Here is a 19,562-nt window from a genome sequence, read left to right as displayed (position 1 = left end):
CATATCATTAAAGCTTTTCTTTTTTTTGCAATACAGCAAAAGATGCACAAAAGCAATAAAAAATAAGCTTATGTTGAAAAAATTCTGATTTTAAAATTTTACTTAGGATTTGCAAATGAGAGCAGAGCAGCATCGGGTGCTGTAGCTCGCAGAATCGATCATTAGGTGACGTAGTGGAATGGGCGGGGCTTCCGATTCATGGATCTATTGTGACGTCGCCAGAAGAGGCGTGACCCCCTCCGTGACGTCACAGGCGGAAAACCGGTTCCGATTTCTTCTCTCGCTTCTCAGACTTCCCCACGAAGCGGTGGCCGTGTTTACAGGGGGCCATGGCGTATCCGAACAGATATCGAGACGCTGAATTCGAGCCGGTCGGGTGAGCGGTCATGCGACCGGTTCTCCTGCCTGTGTGGTGCTGGCTCCTGCTGAGCTGGGCTGGGCGGGGCCGCGCTAATCCCGACGCGAAACGGCTCTACGATGATTTGATGAGCAGCTACAACCGCCTTATACGACCCGTCAGTAACAACAGCGATACCCTCACTGTAAAGATGGGGCTAAAGCTTTCCCAACTTATCGATGTGGTGAGTACCCCCCTCTGAAAAATATTTTCTGCGTTTTATTGCGAATTAAGTAGAAATTATTTTTCAAATTTTTGCTTTGTTGTTTATGTATTTTTCGCACAAACCATGTGTTGCATTTGCTGAATGATGCGAAAAAGTGAAACTTTTCTAATTAAAAATGCAGGATATGCAGTAAAAGAGAAGTTTTCTATTTCTTCGAATGTCACTTTAAAAATATATATATTTTTCTTTTTACTACATAGTAAGTGATTGATGAATGTTTCTATATAAAACCTTTAAATCCCGAGTATTATAAACTGAGAAGTTTCTAATTGAGTTGAAATTATATGAGTTGTGTGTTTGTTTAACGCATAAACCATGTGTTGCATTTGCTAAATAAGGACAAAAAGTCAAACCTTTATAATTAACGCTGCAGGACATGTAATAATAGGGATGATTTCTAATAATTTTAATGTCGCTTTTAAGAACAAATGTATATTTTTCACTTTACAGTAAATGATTTTGAGTTCCACCTTTAGCTCCAATGGATTACAAGTTGAAAAGCTATGAATTTAGTTGAAATTTTAATAATGAGTTTTTGTTTTGTGTGTGTTTATTTATCGCAGAAACCATGTGTTGCATTTGCTAACTAATCCGAGAAACGAAGTCAAATTTTTCTAATGAAGCATGCCGGACATGAGATAAAAGAAAAATTTTCCAATACTTTTAACATTGCTTTTAGCTCATAAATATTTTTCTTTTCCCTTTACAGTAAATGATTAAGGGGGGTGGGGGAGAGCTCATGCTCAACCTTTAGCTCCAGTGGATTATGAGTTGAGAAATTTTGGATTGAGTTGGAATTATATCAATAATTTTTGTTTTGTGTATGTGTATTTATCACACAAACTATGGTTTGCATTTGATGAACAATGAGAAAAAGGAAGTTAAACTTCTTCAATTAAAAATGCAAGACATGTAATAAAAGTGATATTTTCTAATACTTTCAATGTCACTTTTAAAAACACGTGTTTTTCTTCTTACTTAATAGCAAATGTTTTAACTCAGTGGATTATTATATGAGATGTTTCGAATTGAGTTGAAGTACATTAATAATTTTTGTTTTGTATGAGTTTATTTATTGCACTAACAATGTGTTGCATTTGATGAATAATGAGTAAAAGTCAAACTTTTCTATTTAAAAATATGCAATAAGAATGACATTTTCTGGTACTTTTAATGTCGCTTTTAAATACTGTCCGTTTTCTAAAACAAAGACTAGCAGTGGCGATGCATTTCGCTTAAAAAGGGGGCGATAGGTTGAGCTAGGGTACTTTCCGCTCGCACTTGATATATCTGTCTTTTTCGACGCCACTTTGAAACAACTGCTGAACCCGTAATTTTGCATCTTTTGCTTCTGGGTTTCCCTCCCTATTTTGATAAGATCAAAGCAGACCTGACACATGCGCAAATTGGCGGGAGGTCTCTGCTAAGGAAGACAGACAGTACATATGAGGCAGTGAGAAGCAAAGGAATGTTAGTGGACATTTTCGAGTAAAACGCGTTTAAAGATAACATCCTAGGTAAGCTTTCATTGAATTTTCTTTCTAAATACTAGTACCATTTCTTTCCCCAAGACATAGGAGAGGTTCACCTACCATGTGTACCGGTTATCTCCAATTTTTAATTTTGCCACTTAATCCCTTTGCTTCTCACTGCATCGTATATGCTTTTCTTTTCACTGTATAGTAAATGATTGGATGTTTTTATGTTTAACCTTTAACTCCAGTAGATTATGAGTTAAAAAGTGTCAAATTGATCAGAAATCATATTAATAATTTATGTTTTGTGTGTGTTTATTTATCGCTCAAACCATGTACTGCACTTGCTGAATAATGAGAAAAAGTTAGACTTATTAAAAATGCAATAAAAAAGACATTTTCTGGTAGTTTTAATGTTGCTTTTTAACATATGTATATTTTTCTTTTCACTGTATAATAAATGATTGGATGTTTTTGTGCCCAACCTTCAGCTCCAGTGGATTATAAGTTGAGAAATTTCAGATTTAGTTGGAATTATATTAATAATTTTTGTTTTATGTGATGTATTTATCACATAAACCATGTGTTACATTTGCTGACTAAAGACAAAAACGAAGTCAAACGTTTCTAATTAAAAATGCAGGACATGCAATGAAAATAATATTTTCTAACACTTTTAGTGTCATTTTTAAAAACATGTACATTTCTCTTTTCACTCATGTTAAATGATTGAATGTTTTTATATGCAACCTTACTCTCAAGTGGATTATAAGGATTTTCCATTGTTTTCTTAACGACACTGATGAAACAAATATTAATTGATGTTTTCCATTTAATCTGTTGGTAGCTCATATTTTATAATTGACTTTTGCTTGTAAAGTGCTTTTTACGATTCATTTGTAATTTTCTATTTCTGCAGTTTTGTATACTCCTTATTCCCAATCGATATTTGCTTTATTATATTTGCATTCTATATTGCACAGTATCATTCTATTTTGCTACTAACTGATTTATAAATGTTGCCAAACATCGTAAGGACTTCGTATAATTAATGTCAAATACTTTTCCGAGTACTGGAAAATTTTGGGGAAAAAGGAGTAAATTAAAGTTAGTGAGTTTGTTGCAAAAGTACAAACAGAAACTAGAGCAAGTCATACAAATAATCATTATTAAAAATAGTCATTCTAACCAAAGTTGACAAAGCATAAAATTGATTATGTAGTTCAAAAATTAAGTAACTATTCTTAAAGTTAAAAACACACGCACACACAGATTTTGATAAAGAACTATAGTCAAAGCTGGCAAATCATAAAAGTTATCTTATTGAGAGAAATTAAGTAACTCTGGACAACAAACCAAAAACCATACTAATAAGCTTATAGATGGGTATTATGGCCCAAATTGGTAAATATAAATGAGACGCTGTGAGTGGACAAAAAAAAAAAAAAAAAACATACATAAGATATGAAGTGATAACCGCCTCCTTTCTGAAGTCGATTAAAAATAATTTGATTTGACATCAAGCATCAAAGGTCAAAGAAAATAAACCTAATAAACCATCTTAGAGTTGGAATTTAAAGATTTATCGTCAAAGTTGACACTTTATAAAAATAATTTTAAGAGTGTGATATCAAGTAACTATGAGCTAGGACAACGATTTGATAACAGCGGAGGCAACATAATTTGTTTTAATTGTGTGATTCTCGATGCTCATTTATTACTGTTCCTTAATCTTAACGACCCTGTTGCTCCATCGTTCTTTCCAGACATTTTATGCTTGTTTTCGAAGGTTATCGATTGCAAAAAAACACTGAAGTACCAACGCATTATCTTATGAATGATACAGTAAATCTACAGGTTTATTTGGAAAATTTCAAAACTGTCTATCAATTACGTAGTTCGTATTTCCGTAACTGGATAAAATAATTTTATTTTATGTTCGAATTGATTATCTACTTTCAAAAAATGACAAATAAATTTAATATCCTCTCATAAGATGTAGAATGATGTTATAATAAGATCAAAAATATTTGATATCTATAATGGAAGAAAAAAGACTCATGCCCAGAATAATTATCCAAAACTGACCATTTGATAGACTGTCACGTGAAGATCTTCTAGTAATGTTTTATTCGATGTACAGCAAAAAGGAATACAGATCAGTTGCCACAATTTTAAGATAACACAAAGCACATCTTTTTGTTTCTCTTTCTTTCGTTTTTTTTAAATTTCTTTTTTTTCAAAATTTTGAAGATATGTTGAGAATAAAATTTTCAAAGCTTTCCCATACGTTATAGGCAAATTTTTCACGCATTGATATTTTAATAACAGGCAATAACTAGTAAAATGTTGCCATTAAGAGTAACTTTTTAGTATATCCCAATAGTAACAAGTCTGAAAAGTTTAATGAGCAATTTGAAATAATAATTCATTTCGAGAAAATCAAATTTTAAGCCTAAACTTTCAATATTTTTCCTATAGTTCATGACATACAAAGAATCTGTTTATAAGAAACGTGGACCAAAAATTGGATCATATTGAAAAAGGCAAGGAAATGATTTATCCATGACATTACCCCCCCACTCGAGGTTCCCCCGTACCTACTACTACTACACATAGTTTAAACTGCTGGATGGACATCTAAAGATAGCTTTGTTTTCTGATCCAGATCAGGAGCCGAGCAACCCCTGGTCTATCACACCCAAAGTTAAATGATTTATCCAATAAATGCATTAAAAATGTGATGAATGTTTACCAAAAGTTGTCTTTTCAACATTCGGATACCTAAATTTATTTTAATGTCATCACCAGAAATATTCCATCGTATGGAATCTATTAACCATCAAAACGAAAATGTTTTACAGACAGAATAAAAAAAAAAACAATTATTGTTTCAAAAGCTAAAATTTAAAAATTGTTTTGCATGCACATGTTTCGGGGCTACAAAGAATCCTTTTATCAGCTCACAAATATTTGAGTTTCGAGATATAAGTAAGTATATAGTTTTTGTAAGTAATGCGTCTAGCCACAGTTAGATTACTTCATAAGAGCTCAGCTTAAAGGAATCATAAAAGAATTTATTGTATCCTGAAAACTGTGCAATATTTTCCGTAATGTGTGCAATAAATTCTATGAAAATTGACATGATTTATTTCATAATACTTCATGAAATGAATGTTGATTTTTTTTTTCAATTCAAGAGTCCCAAAGTCTTAAAATTGAATATCGTTAAAATATTGGGAATAATTTAAGTTTTTGTTCTTTCTTACTCATATTCGAGATGAAGCTCTCATAAATTGTAGATAAAGAACTTGCATTTTTAATGAATGACACAAAACATCGTCTCTGAAGAAATGTACTGGTAACGTGAAATTTTTTGTTTTGGTTTTAGTTGGGCAAAGAAGTGCAAAATGCATGCGGGAAAGGAATACTTTTTGCCAAATTTAATTTTTATCGTTAGAATTGAGAGGATTTTTTTTTAACTGTCGCTTTTTTGTTCTCTTCTAATTTCTTGTCTGATACTCGTCAGATGCAAAAACAAGATGACTTTATTTTAAACGAGGCATTGTGTTAAAACTCTGAATCCTATTATTAAATTTTCGCTGCTTGGATTCCTCACTGTCAATAAAGCATTGAAAATATTTCTACAATATATTTTTTGTTACTTTTAGCACACTTACAACAACAACAAAATCCGTACTCCTAAGCAATCTGTATTCCGGCTCTATAACTTTTGAACATGAAACCCTTAACAAAAGGAAATCAAGGATTAACTTTCAGTTTATGAGAAAATTAGGAAATGTACCGGAACGAATAAAAGTCTTACTCTATATACTCGGTCTTTTACAACAGTATCACATTTCGAAAAAAAACCTTTGCCCTTCTTTACGGAAAGTCCAATTCTATTGATTTTCAACTGTTAGAAAAACAGTTCTTGAACAAAGGGCGCGTTAGAAGAATGATTAACATTTGAGAAACATGCCATTAATTTATCTGTCCAAATTCGTTTTCTTTTTGGCTGTGTATTGAATAAAGTTTCGTTTTATGTTCGCCTTTGATAATTGTACCATTTTTTCCAAAACAATTCTTAATTCATTCTTTAGATTATTCTCTCCTCCTAGGCTTCTGAAAGCGTTGACAGGTCATCATTTAAGAAACACTAGATGTTATTTTATTTCCTTCATCATATTAATTCATTTATTATTTATTTTTATGGTCTTACAGATATAGTGTTTTATGTAATAAAGTGTTTAAATAAACTTTATGAAATTTAAAAATAAAAGGGAAAAAAAAACGCTACTTTTGAGTTACTATTAAAAACATATATATATTTCCTTAGTTAGACATTTATACCATTTTGTAATTCATAAACGTAAATATTAGCATTATTTAATAAATTATTTTAAAGAAATACGCTTTAAGAACTACCTTTGTAAGCTTAGGCAATCCCTTTTACAAAGTTGTCACATATAGAAGATTAACTAACCTTCAAGAATATTTTTTCTAAAATATTTAAGAAGTTTTAAACTTCTTGAAATTATAATAAAGAATTTTGACGTAAGGAAAATTTTCAAGGCATACAATTAAATTTTTTTCGATGTGACGCAACTAACGTATATGATTGTTATCTTAAATGCTTGCTATGTAGAACGTTTTTATAATTTGTTTCATTTTCATGTCAAAATCTGAATTATTATTTAAGAATATTATTATAATTTTTCTTTTTACTTTCCTCTTTTCCTATTTTTTTGAATTTTTTTTTACCTAGATTAATTTGTGTTGATTGTGTTAGATTCGTAGCTTTTCTAGTTATTATTAGCTGATCATTTCAATTAAATGTAAACTTGAATTTAAATGAGTTGTTAATTTCTTTGCCTTAGAAGTTCCATTTCTTCTTTTTCTGATAATTTATCAGTTTGAATTTCAAAAAATGTCAACTTTTTAATCAAGTAAAGCATAACATTCTTATATTTACAAGTATATTTTCATTTTTGTGCTTTATTACGATCGAATGATTTCGTTACTTTTTGCTTTTATCTTGAGTGTTTTGTAAAACGCTTTTTACCACAGCAGTAGCATTGTCGCAGCATAAAAAACTTACAGTAAGTTAAATTCTCTTGTAAGCTTTGCAGAGGTCACATCGTATCTCGTTATTACTGTTTAAAATCAAACAATTGTTAGCCTAAATTAAAGATTAGTGAAATTTATATAGCTATCAACATTCAAATGTAAGTAAATGAAGCCTTTTAATCAGATTATTATCTATTAGGTACAGTTAAGATAAAGGAAACATAATTTTAATGATTTAACTCAATATCCTTTTCTTTCTTTTGGATAAATTGAAGCATTCAATTTTGTTCGTTGTGTCCATAACTACACTTTTATACAGTTATTTAGCATGAAAAATTTGACTTCATTACTATTTATTAGTGTATGAAATTATGTTTTATTTTACCACACAGAAAATATTGTAATTGGAAAACTTCTATTTGATTCTCAAGGAAATTGGTGTGGGTAGGTAGTTGTGGTACATACCATCAATTTAGAAGCTTAAGAAGTTCTACAACAACAGTACTCAATATATGACCCTTAGGTCACGCGCGACCTGCTAAGTCCTAGATATATAACATGGTGTAATTTAGAAAGGAAAACCGTACACACATTTAATTTATGCGATGAAATTATATATCATAATTCAATCGTCCAAAAAATAGGAAGAATGAAAAACTCAGTTTTTTGTGTTTACAATAATTTGAGATGACGAAACTATTAAAGTAATATATCTTAATTATTTATTATTGGAATATTTATGAATTGCCGAATAAATACCATTAGAAAACAAATCACTTGTTTCATCCACTTCATCTATGTGCGATAATTTGATTATAAATACGATAAATTTCCATTTGATAATAACATGTTGAGTATTAGAACTTATATTCTAATTGCAATTAAATGTATAAAAAATAAAAGTCGAAGTTTTGAAATGTTGTATAGACGCGCAAATTTATATAAACAAATTTCACACCCACAAACATAGGCATAAAATCTAAAATACTTGGGGTAATATCGAGCATTTTAGTTGTAATACATCAGTAATATCTTGACATTTCAGTTCAAAACATCATCTTATACTACATTAGATTTTACTTTTTCAGTATAAATATAAACACAGACAGCGCATATTTCCCTTTCATTATTATATGAACATTCTAAAGAGCCATACTTAAAGATAATGCTTTAAATAAACTTTCAGTCTTACTCGTTATGTGAATTTAACTAACTTTAATTAATGCTTTAGACACATATAAATGACCTGGTTAGGAAACCATCTGGTGAATACTTTCTAAAACTAGGACGATTTGTTTTTCTTAGTTTTGTGCATCAGGATAATTACGCAGACTTGAAATCATTAATCGCTTCGAAATCTTACCTGTAGTTCTTCACTGAAAACTCAGCAGCGCTTATGTCTCCTGACATTGTCATTAACGTCGGCAGACGGATCTGGTAACGTGACGCTAGCTTGAGTTATTTTTTGGAATTTTGTGCTCAGAGTTTGCAAATCGGTTATTCATTTTAACGGTAATAAAGAAGAAGGGTACAAAGGGTGTTCAAAGCTTAATTTGAGTTTATTTGAAGTCAGGTATGAAGTTCGCAAGTAAGACAATTAGAGGGTGGTTAGGAGTTTGTTAGAGTGTAGCAAATTTTCCGGAATGAAACTAAAGGTTTTCAATTTTTCAGTTTTAGTTTGAGACAATACGAAATGAGTGTCGTTTATTTTTATGGTTATAAAATATTAAGATTTAAATTCTATACGCATAAGTAATTGTTACAAAAAAGTATTTTATGTACTAATGCTTTTTTTTTAGACGAGTTGTTTATGCGTTAAGAAGATGGATGTTAAAGGCAAATTATATTTTCAAGAAAATAATTAAATCTTTTGAAAATCTTAAAACGGTTAACAATAACTTAAATTAATCAAGTAAATTGTGAAAATGTTAGTTTTAAAATAAAATTATGTAAATATTTTTCAAAATTATTAAAATTAATTTTATTTAAATTAGTATTAAACCTGTTGAAAATTCCTTATTTTGAAACAGAATTCCACTAATAATTTTTTTTACTATTTATAGACACGCAAATTAAAAAAAAACAATTTTAAAATAAATAAATATGATTTTATATATGCTGAAAAGTTTTTATTTTAGAATATGATTCTATCTATGACTCTATAAATGCATTTTTAAACTGTGAATAGAAGAGTAATATTAAAAAATAATAAAATGTTCTGAAAAGATTTAAAATTTCATACCATAATTCTGCAAAACACTTTTCGACAGTTAGTGATAAATAAAAGTGAAATAATTAATAATATATTTTGATATTTTTTCTTTTCGAATATAGCTCTACAAATGCTTTTAAAACGGTTGTTAGTAAAAAAAAAAACATTTATAACAAAACTCTACCAAAAAGTCTTTATTTGGGAAAATACTCAGCAAATGCTTTTTAAACCGACTATTGTTTAAATTCTAAGATAAATGATTTGGTCTTCTAAAAAGCATTTAATAAAGAACTTTTTAAATACGTTTTTAGTCTGTTTATGGTAAATAGTATTTAAAACATAATTAAAGATTCTGCAACAAGTCTTGACTTTATGCTAAATTTCTGCAAATACTTTAAAAATCTATTTAAGGTAAATAATGTTTGAATGTAATTAGTAAATCTTCTGACAAGCATGTAGCTCGTAAATCTTCCCCTTTTTTAAATATAGTTCTACAAATAGTTTTTGAGTTGTTTTTATAATAAATAGTATTTAAGAAATTAAATGAATCTTAGAAAAGTTATTATTTTAGAAAAGTTCTGTGCAAATGATTTTTGAAACTATTAATAGTAGATGGAACAAAAAAAAATCTTCCGAAATGTTTTCATAATTTAAAATTACGTTTCAAACTGCTGAGAGTGAACAGTAAAACAAACAATTAATAAAATCTTCTGTGTTTTTTTTTTCTTTTTTATCATACATTTCTGCAAATATGTTTAACAAACGCAGAAAATAAAGATTAATTCAAACAATAAGTAAGACTTTTTTAGAATTTCATTCCGCTTCCGCAAAGATTGAAAGTGTATTAGTTATATTATATTAGTATTTCTTTTTCTCGCTGGAAGAATTGTAGTATTTTGAAATAAATGAGGAAAACATTGAGAATTCACTATACTAAGGATTGCCTGATTAACGATAACGCAGGAATACATTAAGCGTAACTGCTTGGAACTTGAACTAGTCCATTTACCTAAAACTTATCAGAAATATGTCTTCTACTGTGGAATTTCGTGCCCAACTAATTTCGCCTTAACTATATTTCTTTTAGAGTGACACTCAATGAACCATGACTGAGATAAATTTACTTTATCTACCAGTTTATTGGCGGTCTCATATTCAGTGAGATGACATCTGCTTCCGTCTTAATTATTCACCATTCCAAACAAATGAGATTTGAAAAGAACGAAAATGTAGCCTATGGATGTGATAGCTTAGCTGTCTGGTATGTTGCGTGCCTTGTGGTTTAAGCTGCAAAGCTGGAAACTATCAAACTTAACCACTGAATCACGCCTCCTCCCTGAAGTCTAGCTCTCACTCTTTCTTTTGATGGAAGAATTAGTCGGATTTTCTTAAATCGTTATGAAAATATTTTATGCCATTTTCTAAATTTATTTCAGTATAAAAAAACAGGGGTTTGACCCATTATTGCAGAATGTTTAGATGCTTAAAAAATTGCCGTAGTGTGTTATGATGAGGAAAGTCTTTCGTACGCATTCTACTTCCAGTGACTTATAAATCGTGATCTGATGAATCAGGAGTTGAGTTTTCCAGAATGAATCTGGTGTGACTGTATTATTCTAACATTTGTAAAAAAGATGAATTTTGAAAATAGTTTAAATAACAAATGAAACATCAGATTAGAGCAACCTGTTAAAATTGTCAAGAGGAAAAAAAAAGTTTTTCTTTAATTGGCACGTTACGTCAAGAAGTGTTGATGATTCTTATCTATAATGGCCTACTTTTAAACACAGTGAAATTACATTTACATATTTATGATCAAGAGGACATTTTTACCACTGAATTGTTTTTATTCTTTAAAATAATTTATTTGTTGTTATCATGTTATCATATCGTCTTTATAACGAAATTAAATTGTTGTTATCTTGTTATCTTTTGGTCTTTTTTCACAATTTATTCGTGGTTATCATGTTTTTCTTTTTTCTTTCTTTCTTTTTTTTTTTTTTTTTGTCAATTATCACGGTTTATGCTTTCACTTTTAAAGTTAACGTAAGCTACAGACGATTTTATGAAAAATAGAATATACTAAAATAAGAATAAAAGATTATACTTTACGAAAAGAAACATTATTTCTAAATGAAAAAAATTTAAAAAAATGTATGAAAATTAGAAAATAATCTTTAAACCTTCTTTTAGTTTTTGTACCCATTTTCTTCATTTCAATATCTGAAATTTTCAATACTGGAGGCAGACGGTGTAACACTACTTATCAACCTTTATACGTTTTGTTTTAAAAATAATCTTAGTACTAACTTCACTGCCCATCAACTACATAGAACTTCCCCAGATTCTACATTATGTTTATTATCAATGCATTTGTCGTTTACATCTCATTTTAATTATGATGTATGCATGAGAATGAGCTAAGTTTCTCACTGTTAATTGCTATATTTCTTCTTAATGAAAGGGTACTTGCTCGTGGCAATTATTTTCACCTTGATGTAATTAGTACTAATGTGCTGCGCGCGAACCATCTCATAAATGTTCATTACAGGTCATGTAGAAATTCCTGAAACATTTATTATGTCGATTGCGATTTTCTTGAAACTGTTTTTATAGTAGTAAGTTATGGGCAAGTAGTTGTTATAAGTTGAATATGTAGTAGGGACAAATTAATTTTCGTCTTTCGAAAATTAGTAGTACCTCCTTTAAGGGACAACTCTATTTAAAGGACACTTTTTCTAGTCTCAGTCCCTTTGAATAGCGACCCCATGTATTTTCCTCTGATTAAGGGACACTCTATCTAAGGGGCAGCCAATAGAGAAAATTTGCTGTAATTTATGTAACAATGCATATGAATTGAACTGATTTTAATAAAGGTTCTTTTTTTTTGTCTAAAAATTAAATGGTAAAAGTTTGATTTGACATTTACATGCATTTTGCATTAACATGTTAAGTAGCAAATATCCACTATAGTATTAAAATCTGTTCGCGTCCTTCTGTCTGTCTGTCTGTCTGTCTGAAGATCGATCTCCTCGAAAACCGCTGCGAATCGAGAGTCGAACGAGATACCGATCAATTCGAAATTTTTCAAAGAAAACAATAGAACCAATCTCGTAATTGTACGACTTTAATTAGCGGAGATATTAATTAAAACGTTAATTAACATAACGTTATTCAGGAATTTTTATTTCTTTCCTGTTGCCATTTTGCGTATGAGCAAATAAAATTCTAATAATTGCTTTAAAAGAGATTTTTTTGGCTGCTGTGCAAATCTTAAAACAACGTTTCCATCTAGAATTTCATTTCAAATTAGTTTAAAATTGGTTGCTCTATTCGGATATAGCCTTTATTTTATCATCTGTCCTTTTTTTATTTTTTTACACTCGACGTTCTTAACTCCTTTCAGCATAGGAAAGTTGTTTCTTTAGATATGTTTATTGATTGTAGTGTAAGTTTATCGTCCACCGGTCTCATATTTTGATACATTTAGGATGTGCGACTAATTATGTTTATTTTGTTGAACTTTTTCCCGTTACATGGGTGAGTTTTCGAATTGCAATATCTCTTTTTCCTTCCTGTAAAAAATTTTATTGTTTTGTATGAATTAGTAAGAATATGGGGTTTTTTTAATCTTAAATTAATTAAACTTACCATATTTTACAGCAGCACTTAGTTGGAATGGACAGTATGCAAATTATTTTCTTGAATATATTATCGTAGAACAAAATGAATAACCGAGAAAGAATTTACTTTATTCCTTTTATTCTCAGCTGAAAGGTTTCGCCAAATTTGTTTAGGGTTATAGTTTTAGTATTGTGCAAGCTAAGTATCCTTGGCGAGATTTCGCGTTTTTAGTTAAACCATTTTTAATTTTTATCATGAGTGGAATAAAATGGTAGTAAGATTACAGAATTCGATAAGTGAAAAGAAATAATGATCAATCAACTGAAAAGAAAACTACCACCATATATCCGTGAGAATTTTGTTGATGATTTGCATAACATGACACAATTAAATCGTAACTCGAAACAGAAAATTTTTAAATTAACCGATTCGGGAATTCGAACTCAGCTACAAATGGAAAACAATAAGCGCTAGCCATGCAAGGCAAAGAAGTATCATCTTCTTTCGATAACAATTTGTAATGTCATATTGAATTTTCTAGCATTAATTGTTATTCTTGTCAGGCCACAATTATTATTTAGTTTTATCAAGAATTGATAAATATCGAATTCAACATCGTGGAAATAGCTGCTTAGAACTACGAACATAGTTTGCATTAATCTTTGACGTTTAATAATGCTTCTTGAATTCTCATTTCTTTCTACGTGGGCCAGAATATCCACAAGACTTTGAAAATTAATTTAAAAAGAATAAAGCGAAAAAATCATACGTACGAACAAAAATCACAACACTTTTAGCATTTTCTTCGTTACCATGTGCGTTTGTTTTAGTTTTTAAGTCCGCCATTAGACAGTGACTTCAGTGCCCCCTATAGTTCGTTGGAGTTGCGAATAATTCTTTTAAAAGAGATTTTTTGGCTGCTGTCCAAATCTTAAAACAACGTTTTCATCTAGAATTTCATTTTAAATTAGTTCCAAATTGGTTGCAATATCCGGACATAGCCTTTATTTTATCGTCTGTCTTTTTTTTAAATTTTTACATTCAACGTTCTTAACTCTTTTCAGCACAGGAAAGTTGTTTCTTTAGCTATGTTTATTGATTTTAGTGTAAGTTTATCATTCACCGGCCTCATATTTTGGTACATTTAGGATGTGTGACTAATTATGTTTATTCTGTTGGACCTTTTCCCGTTACATGGGTGAGTTTTCGAATTGTAGTAACTCTCTTTTTGCTTCTTGTTTCTATTTTTGAAATACAGTTTGTATCGTTAAAAGAACATGTTAAATTAAGATTGTTTGGATTTCTTTAAGTGAAACAGAGTTGAACAAAAAAGATTGTTTTTAAGGATTTTAACTAAAGCTAATTTGGAATCTGATGACTTGGTATTAAATTAATGCTTATTGGTATTTATTTAGTCTTGGTGCTTTAGTTTCACGTAATCAACCAAAAGTGTGTGTCATTTTATGTAAAAGGCTTATTGTAATTGTACATAAATTTTTCAGATATAGTCTATCAGATGTAATTCATTTTAACGTGAGCACAGATTATAGTTGATAATGCATATATTTTCATCTTTTGTGATAATTGAAAATGCTCATAACTTGTATCACTGATAACTATGATTAACATTAAAGAGATTTTTTGCCCAAAATATGCTCTACTGGTGTTTTGCAAACCTTGCATTACTCGTATTTATTTATTTACTCCTTAGAGCTTTAGAAACTGTCAGAGTTATACAAAAACATCAATTGGACATCTCTTTCATTTTTTAAATAGCCCGTGCAACGCCGGGCGCGCAGCTAGTGTGTTTTAAAATTCGTGACGAGATTTACATGCATGCTTTTCTTTCTGCGTAATTTATTCATATCGGTTCAGTTCCGATCGATAGTGCACGGCCCATGACAAACTTTTGATAGAAAATTAAAAGGTATTCACTCTGTTATTAACATTACATTGAATTGTAAATTATGTGACATGAAGCAAATCCATGAAACAAATTATACTTCAAAGTCATTTCTATAAATTACTAACTAAACTTTGTAGATTAATACTTATTTTATAATTCTACTAATTTTTTTATTAAATTTCAATTTTTAAAATATTTATTTCACTTTGAATAACTCTGAATTTTATTTAGCATACGTAAAATAATTTTAGTGTTTAATCTTAAATGTAAATACTTTTTTGTTATGTTATGGTATTATACTAAGTACACAGTGTGCATCAATTCATATACCTCCGAACAAGGGACAGTTCTATTTAAGGGACAAAAAGTCCAGTCCCCTTAGTTTCCATTACTGAGAGGTTCTAGTGTATTATTTCTAGCATGAAACAATAACATTAGTCAGTGCTTTAATATCACAGAATTAAAAAATCAGTAGTTTGAAAGTGCTTTTAAATCACTGATTTTGAAGATCAGTGGTTTAAAATCACTGATTTTATAGATCAGTACTTTAAAAGACAGAAAGTAGCTGTTATGTGCATTCTAAGACTGCGCGCTACTAGTTTTGGAAAAGCAAACAAGCACGAAGAGAATATTTTACTTTACAAAATATATTTAGTCACTGTTTGAGTATTCTGATTTATTAATCAAATGACAAACATAAATGTATGTCAACTAATAGCTGTAAAAAAATTGTATCAACACAAAAGTGCTTTCAGCTGTGCGCAGCAAATAATGCAGATGTGTTTTAATCAATAAGTTTCTTTTATAGTTCTTAGGCATCCAGAGGAAAAAAGCCCACTTAAGTAATATTAGTAATGATGCTGCGATTTATTATGTTAAAATAACCGTTTTCTTTTCTGATTTTAATTTAACAACATAACTTTGGTTTAGAATCCTGCAAGGGCTTTACATTATATGTCCTTTAAAATTTGTATCAGAATTTATCCGGAGAAATTTTTTTATTAATAAACAAGATTTTTCTGGCCCCCTGAGTTCTTAGCAGGCTTTTTTTCGGCAACTGAGCTGCGACGTCTCCATTTCAGGATGATTTACATTAATACAAGCACGAATACACTGATACACACACATAAGCAATGCGTAATACATTAACAAAACTAGGTGAAATTGATGCTTCTAACTAAGGATGTCCCAACAAACTGAGCTAACGAGACATCGCTCGTTGAGTCTACTCATAAAAAAAAAGAGGGTGAATTGATTTTTCGGAAAAACGCTTCATTTTGAGTTGTCTATTTTTTTCACCGTAAGCGGGGGGAGGGGACTTCAAATGATGCTTTACTAATAAAGATTGATGAATTTTTCAGGAAATTAAGGTACTCCTCATACCACCCCCCCCCCAAAAAAAATGAGATATAATCATAAAAAAATATCATAGTAAAAATTATTATTAATGAAATAATTTATCATCAACCAAAATATGAATATGATCACAAAAAAACTAATTGATCAATTTAAAAACAATAAAAATCCCAGTATAAAGGGCAAATATGTGCGTAAAAATAAAACATCCGTGCAAATAGTTTAAACATACAATTATTTTATGAAACTCTAAGTTCACAATGGGGGATAGAGAATTTAGCAAGCTGTAAATTCCTCTACCGGGCAGTAACGCTACTGTTGCAGTAAAAAGCGTTTTACAGAAATCGGTGTATTGAATAAGAGGTCCGAAGATAAGACTGAAAAAAAAAAAAAAAAAAAAAGCGAAGCATGTAAAAAATGTCTAAAAAAGCGAAACGGTAGAGTAATAAAGGGATTACATTTAAAATAGAAGATTAATCACAATACGCGATAATCAGAAGCCTCAATTCAAGTAATTAACAAAAAAGGAAGTCACGTTAAGAACTTAAGCTGAAACTAAAACATACAAAGTGAAAAGTGCAACACAATCAGACCCATTTAAGGCAGTTACAAATGCATGTAACGTTAGGGTGGTCACAAGGTACATGGGGAAAAACTTTTTTCAACTAATCTTTTGCGGCACCCCCCTAAAATGTGCCAATACACAGGAAGATGTGATTTGCAAAGTTTCAAGTCATTTCGATGATATTAACACGTGCCGAAAAGAGACTAAAGTTACAAAAAATAGCAATTTTTAGCAAATCTAGCCTGCGTGCCCGGCGTTGCACGGGCTACTTAAAAAATGAAAGAGCTGTTCAATTGATGTTTTTGTATTATTCTGACATCAGTTTCTAAAGCGCTAAGGAGTAAATAATTACGCGTAATGCAAGGTTTGCAAAACATCAGTAGAGCATATTTTTGGCAAAAACCTCTTTAACGTTAATCATATTTATCAATAATACAAGTTATGAGTATTTTCAATTAGCACAAAAGATGAAAATACATGCATTCTCAACTATAATATGTGCTCACTTTAAACTGAATTAAATCTGATAGAATATATCTGAAATATTTATGTACAATTACAATCAGTTTTTTACATAGAATGACACACACTTTTTTGTTGATTACGTGAAACTAAAGCACCAAGACTTATTAAATACCAATGAGCATTAATTTAATATCAAGTCATCAGATTCCAATTAAGCTTTAGTTAAAATCCTTAAAAACAATCTTTTTTGTTCAACTCTGTTTCACTTAAAGAAATCCAAACAATCTTAATTTAACATGTTCTTTTAACGTTACAAACTGTGTTTCAACAGGAAGGAAAAAGAGATATTGCAATTCGAAAACTCATCCATGTGACGGGAAAAAGTCCAACAAAATAAACATAATTAGTCACACATCCTAAATGTATCAAAATATGAGGTCGGTGAATGATAAACTTACACTACAATCAATAAACATAGCTAAAGAAACAACTTTCATATGCTGAAAAGAGTTAAGAACGTCGAATTTAAAAAAAAAAAAGCTATGTCCGAATAAAGCAACCAATTTTAAACTAATTTAAAATGAAATTCTAGATGGAAACGTTGTTTTAAGATTTGGACAGCAGCCAAGAAAATCTCTTTTAAAAGAATTATTAGAATTTTACTTGCTCACCCATATGCAAAATGACAACAGGAAAGAAATAAAAATTCCTGAACAACGTTATGTTAATTAACGTTTTAATTAATATCTTCGCTAATTAAAGTCGCACAATTACGAGATTGGTCCTATTGTTTTCTTTGGAAAATTTCAAATTGATCGGTATCTCGTTTGACTTTCGATTCGCAGCGGTTCTCGAGAAGATAGATCTTCAGACAGACAGACAGACAGACAGACAGACGGACGCGAACAGATTTTAATATTATAGTGGATATCGTAGCTTTTCATCTGTAAAAACGAAACTATTCATTCTATAAACTTCGTTCCGGTACCATTTTATAGGGAATTCTCTTTAAGTCTAATTTCATCTAAATTCTTGTAAAAATTGATTGAACATTATTCAGGATTTTCCAAGTCAAGTCATAGCTAATATCCTCAAAATCGCGTAAAAAGAATGAATCATTAAAAAAGAATTGTATTAGTTCTTTTTTGTTTGTTGTTGTTGTTTTTAATCTCCCTTTGGTCTGACGGAGTCAGACCAAATCGATGAAGCCGTTGACCCTTATGAAATCTGACACTAGCAGTGGACTGTCGAATATGTCGTTCCAGTCCAATACCAGGCAGCTCAAGATATACTGTGGTGATGCCTGGTCTTGTTGGCATTTAGAGCAGATGGGGAACCTCTTAGCGCTTCCAAGTTCTTTTGGTTAGTGGTTGTAACCCCCTTACAATGCTAAATAATCAGAGCAAAAACAGCAATATTATCAGAAATGTATACAGTGAAACCCCGATACAACGAATACCGATACAACGAAATATCCGATTTAACGAAAGAAATTTTCAGCCCTGATTTGATTTCCATTACGTTGTTTGAATTTCATTACTACTAAAACCTCGTTACAACTAAAAGTTCTGGTAATTCGAAGTTCGTTGTAACAGGATTTCACTGTACAATAGTTATGTCTCTAAAACTCAAAGCTAAAACAAACAACTGAGTGTAAAACTTTTGAAATTAGCTGTAGATGCCATAAATACGGAACGTTGCTTTATTCCGTGGTGGTCAGAGCTAAGCAATAGCTTAAAAATCCCAGTCTTATATGGGCTTTCGACCCCTAGAGATAGGAAAATTTACGGTTCCCAGGAAAGTGGTCTGTGTTCTTAGACGGGGACTTGTTAGGGCTTCTGCAGTGCAAAACTGCGTTTTGTGAATACAGTTGTTACTGAGAAAGTTTTTGTATTTAGCAAATCTCTACCACATTTTACAAGTTGGTTCAAAAGAAGATTTGATTTGCAAAATAGGTACGTCCACTAGTCCTTAACCAGATATTTTTCAAGAATTTCAGGATGAATGGTATAGATAAGAAGCAATCCAAAGCAAGTGTAGAAGAGTAAAATAAAAATAAGCAATCTTGGTGAAATTTCAAGCTTTCTTTTTGAGAAATAAAATCAGCAGTAGCCTAGGGATGATTACAAGCAATTCATTCAACTTCTCCTAACTTGGTTAGGGAGTCTTTTTCCAAACAGCGTTACTATTTGAGTACCTGGCGCTATTCATCGCACCAGATGGATGACAAAGGCCATATGAGGTAGTGAGCAGCAAAGGGATTTAA

At 30.5% G+C, this 19,562-nt stretch overlaps 1 protein-coding gene across 1 annotated transcript in view; it reads left to right on the top strand.

Annotated features, from left to right (window-relative positions):
• The first annotated feature begins 326 nt into the window (after positions 1 to 326).
• The window catches only part of LOC129227988 (acetylcholine receptor subunit alpha-like 1), a 294,305-nt gene continuing 275,069 nt past the window's right edge, over positions 327 to 19,562 (top strand). Inside the window, exon 1 of the mRNA XM_054862614.1 lies at positions 327 to 581. Within this exon, the coding sequence (XP_054718589.1) occupies positions 387 to 581 (195 nt within the window). The 5' untranslated portion in view covers positions 327 to 386. The remainder of the gene's footprint in view (positions 582 to 19,562) is intronic.

The sequence above is a fragment of the Uloborus diversus genome, chromosome 8 (genome assembly GCF_026930045.1).
Source record: "Uloborus diversus isolate 005 chromosome 8, Udiv.v.3.1, whole genome shotgun sequence".
In the NCBI taxonomy this organism is placed as follows: Eukaryota; Metazoa; Arthropoda; class Arachnida; order Araneae; family Uloboridae; genus Uloborus; species Uloborus diversus.
Note: the sequence above shows the minus strand (reverse complement) of the source record. Positions and strands in the feature narration are given on the sequence as shown.